Here is a 10,706-nt window from a genome sequence, read left to right on the forward strand (position 1 = left end):
TTGGTAGAGAAGATCGGACAGATTTCGCCAAGGCAAGCTGGGCAGTCGCCTATTGCTCCTATTCCAGATAACCCACTGTACCCTGTCTGAAAGGAAGTAACGCTAGAGTAGACTCGCGAAAAGTGTATAAGACACTTTTAAGATCAACTAAATAGCTAAGCCCAAGGGAAGTCGTTCGGGGAGGCCCTCCCTAATTCCACAAGGGTGAGAAGAAACACACACGATAACGAAACGTTGAATCATGTAGAACTCGTAGGGTAAATGCAAAGCAATTTAGTAAGAATATGCAGTAAGCTAAGCGAAGAGGTAAGCAAGAGACATGTTAGACTACACTACAACTACTAAACGAGTTAGTGCTACTACTACACTACACAACACTACTACTACATACAAAAAAAAACAAGAATCTACAATCAACAATTACTTCAAACAAAAAGAACAAAAATAAGCATGCAAAATAAAAACTAAATCAAATTAACTATTTGAAACTACAAGAAACTACAAAAAAATTAAAAAAACATGCAAAATAAAAAAATTAATTTGAATAAAATCAACTTAACGAATTCTATTAGATAGAACATGCAAGATAGAGAACTATATTAACTATGGGGTCATCTTTGTCTTCTCCAACGTCGATCTGAAACAGATACGGTGGCAAACAGATTAATAAAGAGCAATTAAAATTAATTAAGTATTCCCACCTTAGTTAACTGTAGACTGTAATATTCCAAAGTTTGCAGGTGTGAAAAGCAAACAAAATCCAGGAATAATGCCAATGCAGAAAATTCCTTATTCCAATGGAAATCAAATAAATATCCACTTGTTCTCACTCATCAGTTCAAAACTAACTGCATAATGATGCTAAGCGAAGACGAAAACAGCAAATCAAGAATATAGTTCACCAAAGACCACACCCATGTAGACAATGGCTGTTTCAGAACGACCAACATGAACTTCAACTTCCTCTCATTTGTTGAACAATCTGTAGAAATGGGGAAAAAAAACATATTAATCACACTATTAAATAAGGAAGAGATCAAACACACTTAAAAACACCCATCAAAAACCAAGTATAACAGCTGAACTAGAAAATGGTGACACGCGTGAAGTTTACATGACAGACTAAATATGACATATAAATGTGAACTAACATAGGTGAACTAATCATAGACGCACATAACATTAATTTATTAAAAATCCACAGATGCACAAGTCAATTTAAACTGTCAACAATAGATAAACGTTAAACGACATACCATAGGTGCTGTGGTCTATAGATATTTAAAATACTATACATACGCCACAACATCAATCTATACTCTGGCCAATTGATAACAGTTTAAAAGAAATGCCACCATAGATTAATAAAGAGCAATTAATATTAATTACGTCTTGTTTTCTCACCTCGACTACCTGTAGAAAGTAGCGTTCCAAAGTCTACCAGTATCATGAGCAGAGCAAAACAAATATAGGAGGGATATCACTGCAGACAATTTGTTGTTTTAGTGACTTCCAAATTAATTTCCATTTGCCTCCCAGTCGTAAATAAGGAAATTTTGCAAGTATAAAAGAATTCACTATAACCACTACTCTTAAAATTGCTGTATGACTATCGACTATTACTTATATCAACAAAAAAAATACTAGAATGTAATAGTCATGTTATACACAAACATAATGAACCGTTGTGAAAAATTGACTAGCACCTTTCGTTGTCATAAGGGTGGGAAATTTTCATTTTCATCGGAGAAATTTCAGCTAGTTTCTTCTTTCTTGTGCCAACAAAAGGTGCATGTCATTTTTTTACGAAAGTTTTATAACTGAAACTTAATTTCTTTTAATTTGAATGCAGTCTGAAAACACGAATTTTTTAAAAATATAATGCTTTTTGAAAATGCTGAAATAAATTGTAGACTTCAGATGCCTACGAAAGAAACAACTCTTACAAATTTCTCAATCTTTGGACAAAAGATTAAAAATTCATTACTTTGTTCTTATAGTTATATACCTACTAACTAAAAAAATGAATGCAATACTTTTCTTCATAATAAATATCTATTTTTGATTAACTAGTTTTTATCTCCTTGACTGTTATTACATTTTCTGTATTTTTATCTCTAAGCAACTTCCTTTATCAGAAATCATAAAAACATTGTAATGTACAGGACACACGGTAAAAATGCCCACATTAGAGAAATAAACAAATAATGTGAAAAAAATTCATTTACATTAACAGTGTCAGGTGTCGTAAAATCATAATTATTTTCAGACTGCTTATGGATCTAATAAAATGAAATTATTTTATTAAAATTTAAAAATTTAGTTGCTCACAAGTTTCGATTCGCACTGTAACATTGGTGTCACGATAATTTGAGTTTAAAATACATAATTTTAAATACGCCAACTACTCGTCCTTGATATAGACAACCCACTTCACCGCAAAGTATTCTGAACGTCAGGCTGCAGTAGCAGTACTGAATTCCTTTACTTATTAAAGACTTGCCTTTTAAAACGTCGGAATTTAAAATATTAATAATCAAGAAATAAAAATGTTTTTAAATTACTGTTCTGTTCATGACATTTCTGAAAGGTTGCTTATAATCTATTTGTCTATTGAAAGAAAGTTATAAATGTCTAAGAAATTGAACTTTGTAGAACCTCATTTAATACTTTTAATTGTTACTTACCAATTCATGTCATACATCTTTCTTTTAACAATAGCACATTGTTTCCGTTCCCAATGCCAAAAAAGGACCTTCAGGTACTGCTACTTTGCAGAGTGAAAGAGAAACCCAATGTTTCATAACACATGTCATCCCAAGTTTTTATGCTTCTGTAAAAAGAAATATAATTCAGATATAAGTAGTTCATGCTCTCTTCTAAACAGCGTGCTTAATAGATAAAGTAATGCCTTTTTCTCTTTTAATACCAAATATATTGTATAACCTTAACAGTTCTTTGAGGTAATGTTAAGTTTTGAAAACAAGAAGAATTATAATGACAGAATACACTTTACAAACAGCCTTTTTTAAATGAAATTAGTTACAATACCTACCACGCCTAATTAATAATGGAAAGTTGAAATGTAACACATTACTGACAAAGTTAACTGTTTCAAGCAATTATGTCCACACAACTATCTAAATAATCTAAAATTATTATTAATTGTAATTTACTACAAGTTTTAAAATGAGCAATTAAAATTAATAAAAAAAAACAGAGGAAAATAACGTAGAAGAAAATCATTACATATGCAACCACATATACACAAAGTAAATTCGATTGCATACTGATAATTGCTCAAAACTGTAATATTTAAATTCAATTTTTACGTATATAAAAATGCTAAAATACTTACATTTTTTAAATCTATAACAAAACGAACTAAGAAAATTTTCAAGAAATATTTGCTTTAAATATAAAATTATCAATTATTCAGCCGCTGGCGTTTATTGCAAAACTAAAAAGTGTCTATATAGTAAATCCTCTAAAATAATTATGTATTTCCAAAACTGACAAAAGCTTCTTTTCGATTTTCCAAAACGTTTCTGAATGAACAACAAAAAACAAACCAAAATAATTAAAATTATGATTATTTAGGACCAGCTGATAAAATGATAATGTTACGAGTAACATTACAACTGTTGTAAGCTTTTAGTAGAACAAAAAAAAGCCAAACTTAAAATTTAACAGCACACAAATATACTTTTGATAGTGACCGCTAATTAATTTATTCCAATGTTCACATGAATGTAAAGTTTCAATCAACTACCTCAAATATGCATTAGGAATTGTTTTTCTTTTTTAATAAACAATCCTTTTACAATGATAAAGAAAGTGTTTCGAAATAAAGTTAATAATCATTAGGCAAAACAATTATCACCATATCAAGCTTCTTCATTTTATCTTTTAAATTAAAAGTTTCCCACTTAGTCTTCTGCTGTGTACTTATAATCTGATAAAATTAAATTACTTTTCACACACATAAAATACAAAAGGGCGATTTGTATTTTAATCAATATAATCTATTACAGAGACTAATAGGCAAAAATACAAACTAACAACACTATTAAATAAAGTAACATAAAAATGCACATCGATTAAATTAAAAAAATTAAAATATCTTAAGCAAAATAATTACAACTTTATCAAGAGTTTTCATTTTTTTGCATAAATTAGAAGGTTCTCACTTACCCTTGTTGTTTCTGTTTTCAATGGATAAAAAGACACTGCTTGATTCTGGATTGAAATGAGGACTGCTACAATTACTGCCCAACTCCACTTAATGTCCAGAGTCTGTGTAATATTCCTCCTAAACAATTAAAACAGTATGAAAATATATAATTAACTTAGACTTGATAGCGAATAATATAATAAAAAGAACATTAATTAATAATATTGAATTTTTCAGTTATTACTAATAAATAAGCAGGCAAAAATTACAATTAAAATAATGTATCAATAAATGTATCATAAATTGACTTCCAAGTAAAGTATATTAAAATTACATGTATGAATTATTTTTGTAAATATGGTATCTATGTAGTAGAAAACAGGAACCACTTTTTTAGAATTGTCTATATTTTTCTATTCTATGTATTCTCACCTTATCCCATGGTGAAAGTAAGTATGTGAAGCCCCATAAGAAGGATACCTTCACCATCACAGACGATTTATTGTACTCATGAAACTACAAATTTCAATGTTCAAGCTGTACTGAAAAAACATCGATAAATGAATAAGATACAAAATAAAACAAAAATACACAGAAAGGCAAATGAATTAACACAAAACGTTAAATTGATTTATGTGACCTTTTAGACTTTTTTTTACAGCTAGCAAATACAAAATATACAAAGTTTTGATTGTAAGTTGCGATAATTTTTACCTTTTTAATTAGTTTACACTTTTTTCTACGGTCCTACGGATTATGTTTGTGTTTGAATTTGATTTTTAAAATTTCGTGGCAATATTATTTAAACATCTAAAGAAGGAAGGAACCATAGAGATAATAATAATAATATTCGTGACATTATGATAAGTAAGGTTACATACAATTTCCTTCTTAATCCTTTTTACTGGTTTATCATCTTTATTTTTAAGCTATTTTGAATTTCTACTTTCTCAGAATATCGTATTACCTACAAAGAAAAGCTAAAATAAAGCGGCAATCTTCTAAACCATAGATTACATATCTATAGTTATCTTTTTGCATCTTATCTATAGTTATAAGCCGTATGTCGTTTGTTAGACTTTACACAATTCAATCCTCATAACCTCACTTCTAAAGGAGGTACATTTTTAATTAGAAAATTAGCAATAAAAGAGACTTACAGACATTAGAGTAGAGATAAGAAAATATGTCAAGTGTAAAACATATTGTTTTAACAGGCTTTCCTGGTGAATATATAGAAAATATTGGTTTCTTGATATGTATTTTTTTGAAGGTGTAGGAAAAACAACATTAATAAAAAAGGTCTGCGATGCTTTAAAAGCTGAGAATGTGTGTAAAATAGATGGATTTTATACCGAAGACGTAAGAAATGAAACTGGTTCAAGAATAGGTTTTGATATTGTTACTTTAGGAGGTAAAAGGAGAAGACTCTCTAGAACTTTGTAATTTTATACTACATACACAATCTGCATTTATTAAAAATAAAAACATTTTAGAGAATATGTTGAACCAGGTAATGAAAGCAAATATAAAGTTGGCCAGTATACAGTATTCCTAAATGAGTTTGAAAGTGTTGCTCTACCAACCTTTGAAAGTGTAAGATATTCAATAGTAATTAAAATTACCTACATATTCTATTTTTTTAAAGGAAAATGAGATTATTGTCATAGATGAAATAGGAAAAATGGAATTGTTCAGTGAAAATTTTAAACAAAAAGTAGTTAAAACTTTTAAGGACCCTAAAAAAATTATAATAGCCACCATACCAGTTGCAAAAGGAAAACCAATCTCTCTTGTTGAAAATATAAGAAGCAGTGACAGCACTCATTTAATTACAGTAAGGATTCTTCCTTAAATATGTGGAACAACTTTATTTTATTATTTGCTTTTTAGGTAAACAAAAACAACAGAAATAACTTATTAAATGAGATTGTATCACATGTAAAAAGTTGCTTATAAATTTAATAATTTTGTTTGTATAACCAACCAACTTAGGAATTTCTTATTTTTTCTGTTTTTTTTTATTGAAGTTTATAATGAGATAAAAGTAGGAACATATCTTTAATTCATTTGTACTATGATTAAGAAATAAATAAATAAATAAGAATATTCACTCACCCAATATTATTGGTATTTCTTTTTTCATAGTATCATATATGTATTTCTCAGAATGAAGAATGCATTTCTTTAAATGGAAAATGACTTTTCTTTCTCACTTGTCTAAAATATTTAAAGTTACTGATTAATACACATATAAATTAAATATAAAGTACTTATATGTTAATGCTTTGTGTTTGGGTTACAGAAGTAAAAGTTACCAAGTAATAAGCACCTAAAAATATAAGCAAAAACTACATCACTTTATTTGAAACAAAAAATTACCTTTTTCACATTAAAGTTTATTATCTTTAACTTAGTATAAATATATACAAAAATATTAAAAAAAAAAAAATGTTTTTCTTTGTGAAAATGAAGTTATTGTAACTTAATAATTGAAAATTAATTACAGTTAACAACAGTTAGCTTACAATTACTGCTTCACAAGTTCTAATTTTTTTTGACTTCCTTATCTTTAATAAAAATTAAATGATCAACTAATCATAATTACCTCTTCACAAGTCCCAATCTTCAACATTATCGTCTTCGAATTCAAACAACCCTCGTGACGAACTTTGAGATGGTATTGCACTATTTCTAACAATTTCAAGTGAAGGCAAAGTTTCATTATTTAATGGAAAAACCTTTTTTTCTTTCTCGTCAGTAACTCCACCAAGATTCCAATCAATATCATTTTCTATGTCAATTTCCACATCAGAATCGAAACGTTTTCCTTTCGCCCTTTTCTCCTTTTTAAGCGAAGCATCAAATTCGTCAATATTTCTTTTTCTTTTACATTTAGGTTTCTTCTTTTTATAGGACGTCGAATCGTTGCTATTCTTTTTATTTGCGTCTTCATTTTTATTGTCTTTACAATCGATGTCATTAATTTTATCTTGCAAATTACTGCTCTCTATTACAAATATTGAAGTATTTTTATTTTCTACAACCGGTTTTAAAGCTGATGTTTTAGATTTATTATCTTCATTACGCACTTTTTTGGTAAATTTAAATTTTGATAGAAAGTCTTTTGTACTTTTTTTATCGTTAGTACTCATTTCTTTATTGTCGCTTACTTGTTCTCTTGTACTCTTCTTTAAAGTATTTGCAAGCTCCTCTGAATTATTACTATTACTGTTAGTATCTTTGATAGGCACATCACACTGCTCTTTAAATGTATTTTTTTTTAATAATTCGGAAACTGAATTATCCCTTACAATTTTTTCTTTATCTACTGTTTTACCATTAATTTTTTTAACAATTTTAAAATCAACTATATCACATTTTCTATTTTCTTCGTCACTTTCACTGTCTTCAAAGGGATTCGTTTGGTTATTTGTAATTGTTTTTTTATTCTTTTCTGAAACATCAATGCTTTCTCTAGTTTCTTTGTTGATTTCAAAAGAGTCATTTTGGTCACTATAGCTTTCGCTATGTTTTATTTTCTCATAATTAAGATTTAATCGTGATAGTAATCGACCACCTTCTCTGGTTTCTTTTTCAAAAGACACTGTGGGATCATTTTCAGACGCCTTTTGTTCAGCTAATTTCATTAATTCATCGTTCAAAATTTCAACTAGTTCTAGTTTTTCTAAAATTGATCTTGCCAGTTGATTATAAGACTGCATTGGATCTTTAGGGAACGGTGAATGCAAACTGTTCACGTTTAAGTTCAAAATAGCACCATGCATTGAACACTCCATCATAATAACTGCATTTACTGCATCCATAACGTGCACTTCGGTGTGAAACATTAATCTAGCATGCGCCTTAGATAATCTACAAGGGAAATTTTAAATACCATTAATATTCTTTATATTGTAACAAAAAAAGAATGTCTGTTACAAAATTTACCTAACTAAGCTGTCTAGCAATCTGACGGTGACTCTATTTTTAGCAAAGCTTCGTCTTTGAGCTTGATAATAATTGCTTAAAATCCTGTTTGCTTGAGGAGTTAAATTTGGTTGAATGTCTTTTATGTAAGAAAAATACGCCTGTAAGTGTACAAAAAGAATACTTCTTGCAAATAAATAAATAAAAAATATACAGAAAGTAGATTATTATAAAAGTTACTCTAAATTAAACTACAAAAAAACTGCAAACTTACTCTCAATAAATTAATTCCCCATGTTTCTGGATCGTTTTTTCCTTTTTTCTTCAACCGGTCGAGTATATGATCGCAAACCACTTCATCCCATTTGACGTCTACAATATCTTTCAGAATCAATATGACATCAAAACGGCTCAAGAGCGGACTTGGTACGCCAACGTTTACGGATAAGGGCTGGCCCAAATCGAAATTACCTTTTGGATTAATTGCAGCCAAAATGGAACAACGGGTGCTTAATTTGCACACAATACTGGCCTATACTTAAAAGTTTTATTTTAATAAGATAGAAATACTTATTTGTTTTTTTTTTTTTTACTTTAGCAACACTAATAGTTTGCTGCTCCATTGCTTCATGTATGCTAGTTCGGTCGCGTTCTTTCATAGAATTAAACTCGTCAATACAACAAATCCCTCCATCGGCAAGGACTAGAGCACCCCCTTCCAACTGCCATTCTCCATTTTCCTAAATGAGATGTACATGGTATCAAAAACTAGACATTTTTGAAAAATAATAAATCTTTACCTGAATTGCAGTAACAGTTAACCCTGCGGATGTGGAACCGACCCCAGTTGTTAACACCGATCGCGGTATAATTTTGGCGGCAAATTTTAAAATTTGGGATTTCCCTGTACCTGGATCTCCGACGAGTAATAAATGCGACTCAGATCTTGTTCTGACACCTGTTTCTTGAATGTTTTGCATTCGGGAGCCACTAGCTAGCACCATTCCTACAGCTAATTTAACAGTGTGAAGACCATAAATCTGCAAAGCAACAAAACTTAGAGATTAAAAACAATAACTAATAAAACATTCATTTTTTACCTGAGGACAGATAGACTTTATTATAATATCACGTCCTAGGAGAGGCCGATTTCTGTATTTTTTCCAAAAAGAGTGAAAAAAGTTTTTTATATCTGGTGTAACCAAAACAGATGAACTTTGTGCATTATTTACTTGTAAATGATTTGCTTTCAAGATTAACTCAGCAGAAATCGTTTTATTTACAATTAGTGGGTCCCATCTACTTTTTAAAATCCCACTAAAATAGAAAAGGATTATTACTTGTTAATGTCTTATAAAAATATAAAATACTAACCACACTGTAATACTATCACCCGGTTTACAAATATCAACTAAATCATCTTCTAGAGTTACCCACATTGAACTAGGCATATTTCCCAAGCTAGATTTAGAAACCTGCTCCTGAAAAATGACTAAAGTGAATAACTTTTAATTATTCCTGTTTATATTTTCTCTTACTTGAATTTTTATTTCCTGGAAGTCTTTACAATTACTGGCATCCAAACAATTTAAAGGAATAATATTTAAATTTCCACACCCTTCAGGATTTAGACATTTCTTTGGTGGAAAAATTATATATTTCTGCTCATATACTGCATTGACTGTCATTTGATATTTACATTTCGAACATTTGTAATCTCTGCGAAATTCTAGCATTTTTACAAGGGTTGTTCGTACCACAGAACCTGAATTAATACTGATCTATTAATTTAAGTCAACATTACTTATATTAACTTACCAGTTATTTGTAAAAACAAGTGCAAATCAATACTTCTGGGAATTGAAATTCTATGTTGATCATGACAAGAGGGCAAGCCATACACTCTGGTATGAACAACTTTTTCTAAAATTTCAGTGGTATTTAAGTTGACTGCTAAAATGTTTTGTATATTAACCAAAGCTTCGTCCAGGCTTTCCAAAACTTTTTCAGCATCTTTTAAAATCATGTTACCTAGCTTTGGATCATTTTCAAATAGTTTTACGAAACTAAAATCAAATGTTAAAATATTTATTGCTGAAGAAGGATGTGTGTATTTTACCTTATGTTTAAGGACAAGTGCTTGATTTCTTCAGGAGCTGCTGTAAGAATCTTTGTCAATTCTTCTTTATGATACGTTAGAAAGTACTCTTGGAACATTTTATTAAGAAATTTTCACATGATACTAAAGAAAATTCTAATTGATTCTAATAATATTAACAAATACAACTTAAGTGTCAGATTTAAATCGATTTAAGTTTAGTTTGGTTGGTAACCATGCAAAATCAAAATATTGTGTTTAGAGAAACAGTAAACGTAAGTTTTTCAAGAATCTAAATAAAAGTTAAGATTAAAACTTATGCTAAACTTGTAAAAGAATATAAAGAATTCAAGAAGTATAAAAACTAATTAATTAATCAGTAAATTAAATATTTGTTATTATTTATTAAAGCTCAAAAAGTGTCATATCTACGGGTGTGAATGTGAGAGCGAGAGCCACAACTGAAAGACGACAACATAGATATGTTGGCAAAAATACATAACC

General features: G+C 29.2%; 2 protein-coding genes across 3 annotated transcripts; one reads left to right on the forward strand and one right to left on the reverse strand.

The window, feature by feature from the left end:
• Positions 1–742: 742 nt before the first annotated feature.
• LOC108743276 (DNA helicase MCM9) lies at positions 743–10,659 on the reverse strand. 2 transcript variants are annotated; one of them, XM_025974930.1, is made up of 16 exons: positions 10,224–10,659; positions 9,923–10,170; positions 9,643–9,869; positions 9,479–9,585; positions 9,205–9,421; positions 8,905–9,144; positions 8,698–8,844; positions 8,379–8,636; positions 8,126–8,265; positions 6,783–8,050; positions 6,293–6,394; positions 4,889–5,141; positions 4,607–4,716; positions 4,195–4,312; positions 2,688–2,833; positions 743–982 (listed from the first exon to the last, which is right to left on the reverse strand). In XM_025974930.1, the coding sequence occupies exons 1-10, from the start codon at positions 10,319–10,321 to the stop codon at positions 6,787–6,789; spliced, it is 2,946 nt and encodes a 981-aa protein (XP_025830715.1). In that variant the 5' UTR covers positions 10,322–10,659; the 3' UTR covers positions 743–982; positions 2,688–2,833; positions 4,195–4,312; positions 4,607–4,716; positions 4,889–5,141; positions 6,293–6,394; positions 6,783–6,786. The 2 variants fall into 2 exon arrangements, with proteins under 2 accessions (XP_025830715.1, XP_025830716.1); XM_025974931.1 differs by lacking the exons at positions 743–982; positions 2,688–2,833; positions 4,195–4,312; ... (3 more) ...; positions 6,783–8,050; positions 8,126–8,265 and having other exon boundaries at positions 8,521–8,641; positions 10,224–10,657.
• Positions 5,243–6,285, forward strand: LOC108743294 (cancer-related nucleoside-triphosphatase homolog). Its single transcript, XM_018478815.2, has 5 exons — positions 5,243–5,400; positions 5,448–5,616; positions 5,671–5,770; positions 5,823–6,011; positions 6,068–6,285. Exons 1-5 carry the CDS (start codon positions 5,361–5,363, stop codon positions 6,131–6,133), a joined length of 564 nt encoding a protein of 187 aa, XP_018334317.1. The 5' UTR covers positions 5,243–5,360; the 3' UTR covers positions 6,134–6,285.
• Positions 10,660–10,706: the final 47 nt, after the last annotated feature.

This window comes from Agrilus planipennis, unplaced genomic scaffold, assembly GCF_000699045.2.
Source record: "Agrilus planipennis isolate EAB-ADULT unplaced genomic scaffold, Apla_2.0 scaffold19, whole genome shotgun sequence".
Taxonomy (NCBI): Eukaryota; Metazoa; Arthropoda; class Insecta; order Coleoptera; family Buprestidae; genus Agrilus; species Agrilus planipennis.